We start from the raw sequence: 17,460 nt of genomic DNA, 5'->3' as shown, positions 1-17,460 counted from the left end.
TTGTGTACCCTCTATAACACTGCCATTCCTGGTGGGATTTCAAAATTATTCTGCAGAAGTGACCACCATTAGATGATGACATGATACGCTTAAGACTTAGGCCCATAGCTGTTCTTAAATAAGTAAATCTGGAATACCATATCTGCAAGACGTTTTCTGTGAAGCACAATTCCCCTTACAGCTACAATTGCCTGTTCTACATTTTTATGCAGTGAAATTATTCTTAAATTGATGAAAATGACTCACTTTATTTGATAGATTTATTACTTTAATAATAAGTAGGGATGCAAACGAATGGCAAAATTGATATTCGAATATTCGGTAATTCTTTCGATCGAATATTCGAAAACCAAAATGATCCTTTAAGAATTGTAGAAAACTAGTATTCAATAACGTAATAGCTAGGGCCCTGTTACCCTTCTTTGTCGTATTCGGTACACGCGACGGACAGTTATTGTTCCACAAATTAGCCTCTGAATTTCCCCATTTTCAGAATATATCCCAAGAAAAAGCCATAATTATATTTTAAACAAAAAAATAAACTATATCAATTCCTCTGCGTTCACTTTTGTAAACAATGCAAAATAAGATTGGCAATTTCGTTTTTCCCGGTTAAATGACGATATGCGCCAACGTGGTACTTGCAGCCTCGTTCTGGGATTGATGTTTACGAAATATTTTTATAGAAAACGACACCAACCATGGCCGCACGTCGATTTTGACTGATGTATTTTACAACGTTTAACCATACAACTACTTTTCAACGCAAGAGCGTTGTAACGAAACATGGAAAACAGTTTAAAGCAAATAACTATCACATGTCCTTCGAATCATCAAGGCGATTTGCGCATATCGCCAAGCTTGATTCGCAGGGAAAGACAACACATTGGTATAAAGGCCGATCTTAAATGTTCCCAAAATAATTGGAATGTGTTTGATGTCACTTGTCTAACAGCCAGTAAATGCAAAAATCCGATATGGCGCGTGTATAGTGTCATATGTTTACACCTCTGGCATTACGGGTCCATCATTGTAAAAACAAGACAGACGAAGATGACAGTTGTAGGCAAAAAGTTTATTAATTTATAATTTCAACAAAAACATCGAATATTCGAATACTGATTTTGACATTCGAATACCAAACGTTCGATCGAATATTCGAATATTCGTTTGCATCCCTAATAATAAGACATTTAACAATGTCAAAGGGCACTTATATACACTTTCAGTCCAAAATTATCAAAAAAAAAACACAATTTATATCACAAAATGCAACAATGTGATTTGCAGATTTTCACAGGTATATAATGCACTAGTCAATTGTAACCACTGCCCCCCACAGGTCTGGGGTATACCGGGGATAGCCGGGGAAAAGGGCTGTGTTTTTACTTTCCAGGTGCCCCTGCAGGGCCGGGTGACTACGGTGGTTTTGTCATAGCGCCAAATTTAGCGGAGATTGGGCCTTATAGAGTCTCTAGGGTGCGGGGGCATTTGGCAGGGGTTTAAACATCAATGTGTCCCCGCAGGGCGGGGATTTTACCTGCCGGCTATTCCCTAGACCTGGGGCCCGTGGTTACAACTGACTGGTGCATAACTGTCATCTCTTAAATGTGTATTACCGGCTTAGCCCATAAAATGCTATCTCCAATATTTATATATGGAGTTATGATCAGAATTGTGCTGAGCCCTTGAATTACATGGTATACTTTTCCCTAGTTTCCATCCCACAACACTTCATGTAAAACTATGTATCAAGTTACTTTAAATAAGCAAATTAACCTCTATGCTTTCAACTGACTTTAAACATACTCTTTTATGTATAACAATCCAGTAACAGCTGATGTTTTCTTGATGAAAAACGTTTCCTTACCAAGCAATGCATATATATATATCAATTGATGTTTTATCAATGTATACTAGTAACATCCTTAACAATCCTTTACATACAAATATTTTTGACAGAGTCAATCTATCCCATCCACAAGCACTTTATTGTTAAAACGATGAGAACACTCGGTTTCCATTTTAGTAAGCTTATTGATCTATAAAATACACATAGTCGAAACCAGTTTGCTCCATGTTTGGTTTGATTTCCTTGTTGGCCCAAACTTGATGTTAAGGAGAAATTTTGTTTTACTCTTAGTAAGCATTCCCAATTGGCTGGAAGTATTTTGCTATACCAGTGCATGTATATTAAGCCAACAGGTTTTTACTGTATGTGTATTTTGTAGATTCTACAAAAAAACATTCAGCATCAACACTTTTCATATCTTAATAATCTAGCACATTAACTTGCCTTATTTTTTTAGTAATAATGTCAAATTCTTGAAACTGTCACAGCAAATAATTCATAATCATTTTCACGCTATATGGCACGAAGCTGATTGTATTTGGTGAAGAGTGGTTCCATCCAAGATCTTCAATGGCTGGATCAATAAATCAATTTAACAACTAGTAGCCATTTTTCTAAATATCCAGGATGAAAAAGGCACAAGCTGAATTGTTGTTGGTACATAAAACACCATTTCTGACATTAGTGATATGTGTTCGACAACCAACTGAGGAGAACTGTATATTTGTAATGCAACCCAATGGTTGGAGGTTTCAGCAGTTGACCTTTCCTTGCATATAAATATCAGCCCCATTGTTATCACAGAGCAAAGTCATTCCAGGGTTAGACACAAAATGCTTTTGTACAGAGGCCACCATACTATCCAATGACAAATTTAAAGGGTCGGAGTCAAAATCAAGCACGTCATGACACCAGCACATGAAGAAAATCATCTTCAAAACAATGCTTGTGAGAAGATGCATATGTTTTCACAATCTGGCAAATTTAATTATAGATCCCCAAAAGCATTTATTGATTCGGTCTTTTATGCCTGTACCAGGAGGCTGATGGGGCTCCCAAACTAAAAAATCAAGGTGTCCGTGCCAGAAATTAGGAGTGTCAGACTCTAGGACTCCCATAAGTGTTTAACTCTTCAATGCCTTTTATCATCTCTTCTTTTTCTCTGCACTGCTCTTAGCCTTTGGACCTTTTTTCTCTTCCTGAAAAACAGTACTAACATGAATACCTGATAGTGCGCTTAAATTCAAATAAATGAATCAAGTCATATCTTTCACTTAGAATCACAACTGATGACATATCCTTGATGTCTATCCTTGATGTCAAACGAACATGAAAGGCATGCTTATTTCACGGGAATAAGATTTTGTTGCATGCTTGGAGCCCACAAATTTTGGAATGAAAAATGGTTGAATATTTATTAATAATACGTAGCGATAGGAATTATATAACTTATGTTATATGTTTCACTACTGAACTAAAAAAAGTTCAAACTGGAATGGTATTTCAACTTTGTGATGATTGATTGACAAGGAACGTGTTTTACGATGTTCACTGTACAAGAGCTAGACAGAGACTGACTGATATGCCTCACTATGTGCAGCTAGCTTGTAAACTATATGAGCTCATACAACACAGACATATAATTCTGGGGTTCTTAAGTTCAGGGTTAAACAAGAAATGAAGATTGAGAGCTTTTAACTTCAGACTACTGTACAGTTGTGTACAGACAATTGCATCAAAAACAGTAGGACCAAAATATGAATATAAATGACAATTTCAAAGGAGGTCCAAGTCCCTTAACCTGCTTTGGCATGAATCCCTCATACTAAAACAGATTTACAAATAAGTGTTTTTACGCCATATTTGATTGAACTTGCTGTTCATCAAACTCAGTCAAGATCACATGCTTATGAACATATTGACCGGGTTGAGAGAGCGGACAAGGTGAAATTTGGAAATTCGAGGCCTCTGCAGTTTACAGCGTGATTTGGCTGTTAATTAAACTAAGTTGAGATATTATGCTAAAACCATTGAGACCAAGTTTAGCTGCCATCAGAAAAGATTCTCTCTAAATGGCTAACATGCTATGTTGGTGAAAAATTTGAGACAAATGTGTGTTTTTTACAAATTTCTTTATCCTATCAGGTCTGATAGAGTAATGCTGAGTACAGTTGGTGAAAAAAATGATGAAATGTTGATTCAAGATTGAAAAGCATGAGAGGCCGATGTGTTCAACCTTGTCCTTGATGTAATCGCTCTGGTCTAGGATGGTGCGTGTGCAGTTGTTGATGTGTTTGAACCTGTCCGGCCCCAGGTGTATACCCCCATACCAGCGAGACACGACGACCATCACATTCTCCACATCTAGTATCTGCGGAAGAAGGGAAGAATGTGTATCATTGATGATAAAATGGATTTTTTTTTTATATGACCTCAGATAGGTATTTCTTGTTTTGATCACAAAGCAGAGATGAGGTAGTTTGAGTGTGAAATTTTGGTTCTCAGTCCATTTCATTGGTTCCTGTTGAAAATTTTCAACATTGCCATTATAATCTGGTTATCAGTCATTGGATGATGTTGTGTTAAAGCAATTGAGATTGACTAGTCACATGACAACCCTCAACAAAATATTGTTTTAGGGCAGTATTCATAAAACTTCTTATGTCATTTTCTATTAAACTTAAATCAATTTTGTTAAAATGTTAATAGTCAAATAAAAAGAAAAGTGTTTTAACATTAAAGTATATTTTTGCAATGAAGTCAAAAGAAATTTAAAGATGCACTCTTATTCCAAAAATAAGATATACCACAATTAATACAATTGTTCTAATATACCAAAACGGATGAATCAATGTCAAAAACAATGTCGAAAACAATGTATTTTTATGAAGGATACTGAAAAGGTAGGTAATTATAGCCAGTGGTTATAAATATCAATTATTATTGTGGCTTTAATTTAAGTGCCTTAATAAAGTGAGTTTGTTTTAAATGCATGTGCGTTTGTTTTAAATGCATGTGAGTAAGTTTTACCTGGATGTGAACTAGTTTTACCTGGATGTGAACTAGCTTCACTCGCATGTGAGCTAGCTTCACTCGCATGTGAGCTAGCTTCACTCGCATGTGAGCTAGCTTCACTCGCATGTGAGCTAGCTCCACTCGCATGTGAGCTAGCTCCACTCGCATGTGAGCTAGCTTCACTCGCATGTGAGCTAGCTTCACTCGCATGTGAGCTAGCTTCACTCGCATGTGAGCTAGCTTCACTCGCATGTGAGCTAGCTTCACTCGCATGTGAACTAGCTTCACTCGCATGTGAGCTAGCTTAATTTGCATGTGAGATAGTTTTATTTGCATGTAAGCTAGATTTACCTGCAGTAAATGCAGCATTCTGGAACCAGCATGTGTCTCGCCATCATCCTCACAGCCTTGTATCACTATAGGTGACTTTTGTGGATGTCGCTGAACTATACGGTAGGCCAATATGTTGTGAGTGGCATTTGCAATCTTCTTGTTTTCGCACAGTTTATCAAGCACCATCTTCACCTATTATGTTAAACAGGTGAACTGTAGAAAATTTAATGATAAAATGACTTTCATAAAAAAGTATCATATATAATTATATGATACCCTGTTTTATGTTTGTATCTAACAGATATAAATATCAATCTTATCAAATTCAGATCCTATAAACATGCTTAACAGCATTACATGAAGTAACTTAATAAAATGAAATGAAAGTTATGGTATGATTTTAATGAAATTGATAAAAAATATTACTTAAGTTAAAACACAGTACAAAGCTGTATTCTTATAACAGCTTTTAACTGTTTAAAAATCACACACAACCTCTTTTAAGGGTTTTTATACTTTAAGTTTCAATTAAAGCAAATCTGAGGTGACTCACTTTAAAGTCTGACACTCTTGGACCAAATGAAATTACCCCCTGAATGAAGACATCAATCACAGTTCTTTAAATGTCCCACTTGCAATGTGTAGGGTGCAGAATAAAATATTCACAGTGATTTTAATGAAGAAACAGATTACTACGAATGGTAAACTAATCTACTCTGGTATTCAGCACTCATTTACCTGAGATCTGTGAAAGACGGGGGCCAGGTGGGGCTGGAATGTGGATCGTCGGTCTGTTACACACTCCCCATGTGCAATGGCGGGACACTCACAATCTGAATACAGCAATCACAGATATGCAAACATTCTTTGTGTCTAAACTCAATTAAGTAATGTTTAAGTAATGTTTGAGCCCAAGTCTTGAGTAGAAGTGAATAGAATTGCCTTTTGTATGTATGTATTCAAACCAGAAAATATAAAATAAACTGGGGCCAATCAAAATGATGTGAATGGATGCCTTACTCGACCATCAGTTGTCGAAGGTTGATTGTCAGAGGTGGTCAGAGTAATTCATTTAAGGATTGATCACATTTTTTCTTGCGTTTATGCTGTAAGAACACAGTAGTGCATGCTCGCAAATTTCATGAAGCGCGCTAGCTAGTATACAACATAAACACAAGAAAAAATGCATTCAATACTTATATTTACATTGCGATTAAAAATTCTTCTGCATTGAGTACTTTTTAGAAAAAAGTGTAACTGACAAAATATGTTTGTATAAAAGAATAGCTGATCATATATCATTGGTTAAATGACGTCACGCTTATCCAATCCGAGTGCAATATTGAAGCAAACAATGACCATCTTGTCAGTAATGAATATTTTCCAATGTTTTGTTTGTTGACTGTGTAACTCAACTTAAGCCATTCTCATTCATCAGAGCATAATGAGCATCATCAGTCTGGTTTACGAGATAATTAAACCATAAAGATATAATTTTCAAGAAAATGTAATAAATATCCATACACACCACTGCCATTTTCTGTGCCATGTTCTGATACTGTAGAGGAAATCTCCACCAGCTCGGGGTCAAAGTCATCATCTCCGTGGTCCGTCTCTGTGGATATGGTCACTTGACGGAGGGCCTCAAGGTCCACTTGAAATACAAAAAATAGATACTGAAATTCATTCCTTACCTGTTCAATCTGTGTCTCCAATATTGCATAATGTAATAATGTAAAGAGAGGATATATATATATATATATAGAGAGAGAGAGTGAGAGATGAAATATAGGCAGAAAATCTGTATTACACATGATGTATTTTGGTTTGTATTAAATTAAACTCTGTAAAAGAAATAGACCCAAGTTGATCAAACTTGATTGGTTGACTTAAGAAAACCTTAAGTATAGTTTTATGTGAAAAAGATAAATTGATAGGCATACAATAAAAGAAATATTATGTTATTTTTAAGATCTGCAGAAGTGTATCATGTTGCTTTTGTAGACAAACATGCAGTCTCATGCGCTAGGGACTGGACACATGAAACTCAAAGTATTACAACCCAACAATTCCACAGATTTACATACAATTCCGAACACATTTGAAAAAAAAAACTGAATGGTGCACATGAGTTTGAACATCTTTGAGTAATATATTAATCGTAGTACATAGTTTTGGAGTTAAGCTTGTTATTTGATATTGTCAATTTTTCATTTTCAACAACCAAAAACCGATCTTAATGATAAAAGGTTTTCAGAGCTTTTGTAAGGGCTTTAACTGATACCTGTGGTGACAAAGTCCACTTCAATTTGATAACCATACTGCCGAAGCTGGTGATATTGTGATACATTGATTCTAATTGAATAATCCTAGTATAAGCTGGTCATACCTTCATCTGATGATGAGATTTTGTTTTGTAGCATTTCTCTGATTTTTTCTGTCCACAGATATATAATGCTTTCCCCGATATTTTCACTGAAATACAACCATGCAAATGCTTTAAAGAAATGTACAGTGGAAGAACTATATATTGTTCAGTTAAAATTATATAGAAGGTATACAACTTGTCTAGAATAACAGTAAAATCATTTCAGAAATATATTAAGTTGTCAAAGGTTGACTTGTTATGTGTGTTTTTTTTTTATATATTTACAGAAAAGCTGAAAATTTCTTATAATAGCAAATGTCAATTGTAGACTATGTAAGCGCTCGATAGTAACTAACTCCAACAAGGGAATCAAAGAGCAATCGCCAAAAAACGTCTGTTGATGTCAGTCGAAAAAGGGGAATAACTTATTACTTATTATTAAAGCTTGCTGTACATGTATGTGTGCCCATGAGCTGCATCCCACAATTTTGGGCCTTCAAACAATAAGTATAACTTACGAAATACATATGACATAACATTTTTTTGGACAATTTATGACAATTACTTAACCCATGTTTCAATAGCAACCACGGTCCAGATTTATTTTGACTGCATTGAAAGTGTTTTGTTTTAAACGGTTGATTGTTTAAAAACTAAAATGGATCATCAAACTATTTTTAATAATGTTCCATGACATTGAAATATTGAATAAGGGTTATAGAGTAATGGCTAATATCTAAGTTTTTGCACAATACATCGCTGCCAACACCAAGGCTATCACAGCATCTTAACCTTTCTGCAAAAACAAAACAGACAAGCTGAAAATGGTACACATCTGTGTTGAGTATTAAACTGATTTTGAGGCATGCTAATTTTCAGTTTTTGTTTCTGAATATTAAACAATTAGCTGTCCTTCCTAGGGGATGTAATCATTGAGAGTTGAGGTAATGCTTTTCCATTACCAATACAGGTCAGCTAGGGCTGCTTCCAGCTGTAGTCTCTCCTCCCCGCGCAGCCAGGGGGCACTGAAGGTAAACACATATCATACAGAATAATGGTTACTTTCTTATTTTTATTTGTTGGCAAAGCATTCATTTAATTGTAACGTTCAAAATGACTGCACCAAAAATGTACAGAATAAATGTGTTTACATCGCTGGCCTTAATTTTTTTTTTATTTAATGTGTACACTTACATTTACTTATGTTTCTACTCATGATTATATAGGATTTCATATTTTTTTATAATAAACACAATATTTCTATTAACTCTAGCTTACACTAAATTTCTGTATATCATATATAGTTTAAGAGAATAGGTAGGTAAGTGGCAACTTAGAGCGGTGGATGAAGTTTATCTGGCAAGGAGGAGGAATATATCAGGCAAGCTGAAGGACTTCATTTTTTTTTTTCAACCAAAGACTAGGTCTGTCCTCGCATGGTTGGATATGTAAATGGATATACACATATAAATTTTTTTTAATGATGCAAATGATATTCTTATATACCTCATTTAACCGTTATTTTTAAGCATGTTATCATCCTAATACTAGCCAGAATTATATCTTTTTCCATTATGCAATCTCCATTAATTTTGTTATTTCATGTCTGTAAGTGTGCCTTCTCCTAATAATGTATATGTATGTACCGTTAATATTTGTAAATATTTTATTTGTCTTCATGGGGTAAATGGCTTGTTGGAGTTAGAAAAAGAAAAAGAAACTATTTCCACCTACTTGAGCTGGTATTCTGGCGGTGCTTCACTTGGGTAATTTTCTGGCAGTATAACCTACAACACCAGAAAAACATTTACCTTATCACTCATATTACTAAAGAACATACATAAAAAGACTATTGAAACACTTTTCTGTTTTTAAAAAGTATCAGAACATTCACAATAATAAAATCTATGTATGGCAGTAATGAATGAAATCTAATGCATGAAATTCAATATTACCGTAAACATGAGTCGATTGTAAAGCATTATGCCTGCTGAATGCCACAAATTGTCAGAAAATGTTCGCATGTAGAAAGGTTTCAGAAAACTAAAGATAAACACTAAGATCCATTAACAACTTGATTTCAATTTCCTCATAGGTCATCAAATAGTGAAGTGCAGACAATTCACAATATTTCTAGATTTTACAATAGCATATTTGTTACCCAACTTTTGAAATTCTGGCCACAAAAACTTAGTGTGTCATTATAATCATTTTTTTTTCTTTAGTTTTGATTGGGAATTTTTTCGGAAGATTGGGAAAAATATATATTTAGCTTTGGGAATGGGTCCGATAGTCGAAAAAGCCCTGTACTGATCACAAAGAACCATAGGGTTCATGTTCTGGTCAAGGTCAACATACCAGTGGAGTTTCATGGTCCCAGATCAAACCCTTCTCAAGTTATTACATGTGCAGAAAAAGTTTTAAAAAAACACAAGCTGTGACTTTGATCTTGTGTCCTGCTGACCCGAAAACAATTGGATCACGTACTGGTCAAAGACAGCCTACTGCTAATGGTGGAGTTTTATGTAATGAGGTTAACGAATTCTTGAGTTATTGTGGGGGAAAACTTTTTCCCGAAAAACATTTGTAGTGACCTTGAACTTTGACCTACTGACCAAAAACCATTAGGGATTGACTGGTAAATGGCAACCTACCAGTGGAGTTTCATGGTACTATTTCATAGTGTATCGAACAACCCTCTGACACTTTCAAACATATATGTCCTTTCCTTTTTTGAAGAGGGTATAATAATTCAATATTATTCTATTTCAAACTATTAGGATAATGTGAAACGTTTACAAGCGAAACCAACCTGTATACAGACAGTCCATTGTGGTTTGTCCTGGCCATCAGTTATCTGTATACAGTAGATGTGGTGGTCAGCATCCACTACACACCAGTCATCCCCGTATATAGCTGCAAGGGCCTCAACCTCATCCCTCTGTAATATAGCATAGAGTATAACATGTCATTGCAGTCATTGAAATTAATATGTTAATATGTATAAATTAATATTAACATTACAGTATAACCTTCAAACCATATAATGTATTATCATATAAAAAACCCAAGATTGTTTTCTATTTGTTGTGGGCATGTGCTAAATTTGATCATTTTAACTGGAAAATCGACCTCATAAATATTTTTGACTGGATGAAGAAGCAATCAAATTGTTAGCTCTTGTTCAAGATTAAGATATGGTGTAGCCTGCTTGATGATAAATAGAAACAGCTGTACATTATATTCTATGTAAAATCAGATAGTATATGTCCGATACTTGTGAGTGAGACCTGAATGTACAAACTACGAGATGATGTGCATGATGATGGCAGTGCATCGTTTAAATAAGGTTATCATTATCTAAAAGATAGTTAACATAAATAGCTTAGTGGTAGAGCATTCCCTCCAGATGGAGCCCTGGCCGCGTCATATTTAATGAAGTTAAAAAATGGTACCAGTAGCTTCTTTGCCTAGCTATCAGCATTAAAATGGTAGTACAGAGAAATGTTATACTCAGTACTGATTAAAACCCAGAATAGTTGTATCCCCTGTTTCGGTGCTTTACACCAAGCATGTTTAAGAACCAAGAGGTCTCTTCACAACGAGCTAGAGTATTGCATTTAGATCTCTTGTTTCCCACTCTGTTTCTTTAAGTTTTCTTATTGCTGGATTTGACTGGGTATGCATACAGGTAGCCACAATAATGTGCATTTAGGGAACGTTTTTTAACATTTGAATATTTATTGCGTAGAGTCGCCAACACAAAAATCAAAGACTTTGAAGCGGCTGTTTATATCGACTAGCATGCAGGCACTTCTATCTCATGTCACTTAAATGGCATTTAAAAAAAACTCGAATAAACAAACATAAAAGAGAGCTTAACAATCTGTGCTGTATATTTACCTGAAGGCTAGCATTGTCTTCTCCTGACATCCTTTTAAACACTAACAATGCTTCACTGGCTGAATTTGACGTTTCACCATGGAGGCAGCCATTTTTAAATCACGTGACTTAACTCTTCAACTAGAGATTTAAAAGTTATAAACCAGGAAGTAAACATTTTTCTGCCGTTGACAGTATTTTTTAGTATTTTAAAAGAAAGAATGACTGACAGCGATCCTACTGAAAGCAGATCAGCAGATTTGACTTCGTGTCTACCAGATCTCGCGAATGATTTCACAGGGTATCTAGATGTTGATGCAACAAAAGAGGTAAATCAAACAATTACTCATTCAGTCATTGGCATTGACCAGTTCTTGACTATCTAAAATAATGAGCGTTCGTGGTTACTGATTTTAGTATTTTGACATTTCTTAAGTATCCCTGTCTCGAGCCTGCTGTATTAATAAAATTGTCATAAGACTTGTTAATCCTTATTGAGGTGGACAAATAATAGATATCATGGACCATGGACATTACGGACCAGACATAAGAGAGCATATTTTGGGACATTACTGACCATATTTGGGGACATTACGGACCATCGAGAGAAACATGAAGAACCACAATTTATAATTTTAATAGCAGTTTGTTTATACTTTATTCTCCCCATAAACTTCTTATTTTAATAAAAACATTTGTATATGAATGCTCCTTTTGATATGACACCTGCCAAATGCCTTTCAACCAATGCTGAAAATGCTCGATGTTAATAATGTGACCATTGCCCTATTTTGATGAAATTCAATGAGATGTTAGACACCAGTGAACACCTACTTTGATTTAATTTAATATGTAAAATAAGAATGTCCCTGATGAATGAAATGTGAAAATATATCGATTAAAACAGATGTCAGAAAACAAATATTTTATATTCACAGAAAAAGTTGGTTTCACTAGGAAATCAAGCACATAATGATATAAGTACATATGAACATAACTCAAATATACAACAACAATAATATAGCACACCAAAGAGCACATCAAACAATGTCAACATATAATATACATGGGGCAGTATAGTCGCACACACGCCTTTAAGAAAAAAATAAGTGGATTTTTTTGTTTATGGAGCTTCATCATCCATCCTTGTGTTATTGCTGCAGCTCGTCGCTGGTACAGGCACAACTTCTGCTCTTTCACATTTTAGCTTGCACTGGATTAGGATTTCTCTAGCTTCTCTGTGAAGAAGTTCTTCCAGCAGATAGAACGGGAGATTCCCTTTCTTGGCACGGCGGGTCAGACGCGCTTGCCAATCTTCCACAACGTTGTTCGTACGAATGGAGTGCCTGTACACAGACCGTCGTTGCAATTCTTTTTACACTCGATCTTTTGGAAGGCTGCTTGATTGTCTTCTTGAAGACCTTCCGCATGAGGCAATACACGATGTCCCTGCTACTGTAGGCAGTCTGATATTGCACAAAAATAAATATACCATTATGTTATATTTGGGCTCGGTGCCATTCAGGTTCAAGTGTCGCACTAGACAATGGGTAGACCTGCAAAAAGACAGTAATTAGAAATGTTAATTGCAGTACCCAAGTTGACCGATACTTGGAATTCAAAAAGCATGTAACAGTAAGTTCTCTGCACCTATACAAATTATGATCTTACCTGTGTTGACACAACGTAGATGCTGCCAATGTTCACAAATGTCGCATTCAACCTCTGACAATAATTGTTAGTCCTCAACAGATGACAATGAGGCGAAGACGGGAAATTAGGTACTTGTAGAGCTTGGAGTGGAGACTGTCCTCAGTCCTGTGTTTTCATTGCTTGAACAACACTGTTAGCTGTTTCAATCTGATATTTAAAACTGGTAATTTTGATTGCATTTAATTAGTTAATTAGATGCAATTATAGCCTGTAATTTTGAGGGCATATCATCGAAGAAATATACTTTATACTGACAAATTTTAATTGGCAATCATTGGAGTGTAAAAAGCCATCTTGATGGCATTCTTTCACTGAGCCAGTCTTGTCCTAATTTTTAGTTGTTTCCAAAAAAAGTTGGCAGTAATATATATATTTATATGATTTATTTTATTTTCAAGCATGGTTTGTTGTGTACCCAAACAAATATGACAATCCAAAATTTATTTCAAAAAGCAATAAGAACATATAAATTTACACGTGATACACAAATAAACGTGGTCCGTGAGTGTCCCCAAAAAGTGGTACGTTATAAAGTTAAAACAACTGTAAGTAAAATTATGAATCATAACCGTAATGTCCCAAAATATAGTTTGTTATGTCTGGTCCGTAATGTCCACTACGCTTTTGACCAGTGTAAACACATTGTTACATTTGTCTGAAATAATAGAAGTTCAAAACACAATTCTTCAGACATCGTTTTAATCTTGACGGATTTGCCTTATCAAAAATCGTAAAAAAATATGTCCATGTTCAATTATTAGGACCATACTCTATATTTGATTGACTAATTTTCATGTGAGATAACATTTCCAGTTCATTAAGGCCCACAACACCATATACATGAGTTGCGAACAAAACATTAAACATTAGAAAAACAGTTACATTTCTTATAAAAGAAAAAAAACTGTTGAATTTAACTACTGTGCATTTGACAAAGTGACCATTCCTGGTGTACGAGTACAAACAATGCCAAAAAAAGGTTGCCAATGGTCTGTCAGAATTGGTATAACCATGCTTTGATCCACTGTCATGTGTTAGTGAACAGAAAAAAAGCCCTGTTACACTGAGTACCGGTAATCACTTCCGAAATGGTGTTATTTGCCTAGTATACACCAATTTGATTTTAAAACATTCTCAACAGTTTGTTATTGGTTTCATCATCTTAGATTAACAGGTAAAAACAATGCTGTTGTTGATCAGTAGACTTTGTTTTGTTAATGTTATCTGATATTTGAAATGAAATTTTACTTACTGGTATATTCTATTTTTTTCTAATTTCAGAAGCAGGCTTTCTACCACAGCATTGATGAGATGCTCACAAAGCTGGATGAGTTTGGAGGACTTGTTGACTCAGTAGGTGGCTGTTCTTTCTATTTCCATATAGTTTCCAATTCTTAGGGTGTAGATGACACCTTCTCCTTTGTATACTGAATACCGGATACTCATTTTTTTTTACCAGAATGTGTAATAATTAAATCACCATATATAACAATTTTGAGGGTCGCTCTAATTCATAATGTAATATCTTGGGTGTATGCGTACTGTATTGCATCCTCGTGTGTCCTAGGTTCTTTGTTTAAAGACTCTGAATACCAAAAAGTCGGGTTCCAGCGTCTTTTAACTTGTCTGTCGTTTTGTTTTAGGAAATAAAATGGATGAATTGTCATCTTTGGTGTAGCAAGTTTCATAACTCGTGACAAAAATATCTGTCATATTATGTCCCTCGATTTACTAAGAAAATAAAAGAGCATTGAGATTCATGGTGCTATTGTTAAAAATTCCTGCCTTTCTTGCCATTTTTCGATATGATTTCGGTTTAAGCATACACAATTAAATATAGCTATGTATTTGTCAAGTCTTTGAATCAGAGTGTGGAAATGTGATGCCTTATCTTGGTAAAGGGTCTTAAATAAAAAGGTGACTTTCTTCATAGACAGTTTCAAAATACTTGTGTATATTTCAATTGTTCATGTGTTCATGTAATGCAGTCAGCAAATGTTGTTAAATTGCAGTACAAGTTTGTCATTTAAGTTGGAATTACTGCTTTGCTTTCAGATCAGAAGTGACACTAGCCTGTGTGTGGAAACCAATGTACGGAATATACAGACAAAATGTGAACAAATGAAACAAATATTCGCTAGAGTGGACCAACTTGAGGTGAGATATGAAATTCACAAAATCAGTATCAAAATGTATGACATGCATTATGGGTTGCTGTGATTGTAACTTTCTTCAAAGTAAAATAGTAGTATTTTCAACAGGGTATGATGTATATTTATACATCATCCTTGTGTGTTAGTGCATCAGGTAACTTTGGTATAATTTGTTTAGTTTATTTTTATTTATCAAATAGAAAGGTAAATACACAAATGTATCAACATATTCAAACAATGCTAAATCTTTGTAAGGAAAATACATTGATCTGCTGTGCATTAAAGGTTTCATTTGTATTTTTTAAATACAAGTGTATGCAGAATGTCTAAGCCTTTCTGATTTCATATTTTAAGTTCACACACGAAAAAGTTATACCTATATTTCAGGCGTTTGTGTCCCTAGTTAAACAAAATGTGAACACAGTGGAGGAATGTGTGAACAAGGCAGAGTCTGATATGAGCTCCTTCCCCAGCCTGAAAAAGGTCTTCTCCTCTCTTGTCGGCAGTGTAAGTTGTACTGGATTTATAAAATCAGTAATATTTAAGGAATGAATTGCGGGCTTGATATCATTATCGGGGTATGACCGCAATTGGGCTTGTCAAAGTGTGTGGAGTCCGAAGGACTCCACGAGTACTTTGACCAGCCCAATTGCGTTCATATCCCCGATAATGACATCAAGCCCGCAATTCATTACTTATATTTACACCAATATTTCATTATTGCATTCAAGAATTGTTAAAAAATACTTATATTTCATTTAAAAAAACTTTCAGTAACCCATTCCTACCCATTCGGTAAATAGAATGACCTGGAAGCATTTTATTAATGACGTCACAATATCGCGGGAAAAGATCAACCACTTGAAATCCCTTTTAAATGTAAAATTCAAACAGTTATGGCAACTACACATTTTAAAATTTAAAAAACTAACACTTTCTAAAATGTTGATTTATATTTTACGGGACCTTCTGACACCATACAATCAATAACAAGATACATATTTTTCATGTATATTGTTATGCAATGAATTGCGATCCGAACATATCCGAAGATGTTGCGTTCATCGATTGATGAACGCAATTGCCGAAATGACGTTCATTTAAGGAATGGAAGTTGAGGTGTAAATATTTCTCCATGAAATATACGGTAGTCTGCCTTTTAAGAGGCTATTCCCATTTCTAAAGACTAATATTTTTTGTTGTGATCATTTAAGTCAAATGAGTTAAACATAGTAACTAAAACAATTGAATAATCCTGTATTGTGCCCCTTTTACTCCCCCAACAATATAGCAAAGGATATAATTATGTTTTACCCTTGAAAAACAATTACACCTTAAAACAATGTGAAAAAATAAAGGGTTCTGTTTTTGGCTTTGTAGTGATAAAGAGCCTTTACTATTGTAAACTACATTATATCATTATTTACTGTTTTATTTATATCAAAAGCTAATATAAAGAGTCGCAGCCATTTTAGGAAACCATAATTCATAGATGAGCTAATTTTCTTTCTTAATATTCTCTTGTAATATTTCAGAAAAAGCAGAGCCAAAATAAAGAGAAGTTAACTTTCAATCCTCCAGATATTTTCCTCACTGAGGACTTTATCACTCCGGTTCAAAGTGTGGTGAAAATAGATCAGTCGATGATGGACACAAGTGGGAGTAAATCAGTTCAGAGTAAAGAAAGTGATTCCACTGAACAAACATCAAAAGATGGTTAAATATATCCTTTAACAAAGGCTATCTAGCAGTATACGCACCATACCTAGATTATGAATACTCTACACTGTTCATCCACATGTGTTCCAATTTGGATAAACTGTCGTCACAAGGAGATGTAGCCTGTGCAGTGACAGGCACTAAGCCAATGACTGTGGATTGTTGTTGCCATAGTTTTTATTATAATTTGTTTATGTATTATTTAAAAAATGTGATAAGTTTCAAAGCTTCATTAAATGTTTAACAGTGGCTGTGTTCTTATTCAGGAAGTTTTGAGCCTTGTTGCTTGTGAACTGGTATTTAAAACAATTGTCTAGACTCAAAGTTGATCTGGTTAAAGTCTGTGGAATCTGAATGACTCCACGCATACTTTTACCAGCCCAACTGCGCTCATATTCCTGATAATGACATTAATCATGCAATTC

The 17,460-nt window shown here is 34.8% G+C and overlaps 2 protein-coding genes across 2 annotated transcripts; one reads left to right on the top strand and one right to left on the bottom strand.

Moving 5' to 3' along the window:
* Positions 1-26: 26 nt before the first annotated feature.
* On the bottom strand, positions 27-11,584 carry LOC128243437 (protein IMPACT-like). The gene is made up of 10 exons (XM_052961224.1): positions 11,472-11,584; positions 10,381-10,509; positions 9,303-9,355; positions 8,531-8,593; positions 7,590-7,675; positions 6,729-6,854; positions 5,939-6,033; positions 5,219-5,392; positions 4,089-4,223; positions 27-3,051 (listed from the first exon to the last, which is right to left on the bottom strand). The coding sequence occupies exons 1-10, from the start codon at positions 11,499-11,501 to the stop codon at positions 2,998-3,000; spliced, it is 945 nt and encodes a 314-aa protein (XP_052817184.1). The 5' UTR covers positions 11,502-11,584; the 3' UTR covers positions 27-2,997.
* A 28-nt stretch (positions 11,585-11,612) lies between these two features.
* On the top strand, positions 11,613-17,284 carry LOC128243435 (biogenesis of lysosome-related organelles complex 1 subunit 4-like). The gene is made up of 5 exons (XM_052961220.1): positions 11,613-11,779; positions 14,445-14,516; positions 15,219-15,320; positions 15,704-15,823; positions 16,852-17,284. Exons 1-5 carry the CDS (start codon positions 11,672-11,674, stop codon positions 17,035-17,037), a joined length of 588 nt encoding a protein of 195 aa, XP_052817180.1. The 5' UTR covers positions 11,613-11,671; the 3' UTR covers positions 17,038-17,284.
* The last annotated feature ends 176 nt before the right edge of the window (positions 17,285-17,460 follow it).

Source organism: Mya arenaria, chromosome 8 (assembly GCF_026914265.1).
Source record: "Mya arenaria isolate MELC-2E11 chromosome 8, ASM2691426v1".
NCBI classification, from domain to species: Eukaryota; Metazoa; Mollusca; class Bivalvia; order Myida; family Myidae; genus Mya; species Mya arenaria.
This window is presented reverse-complemented; position numbering and strand designations above follow the sequence as displayed.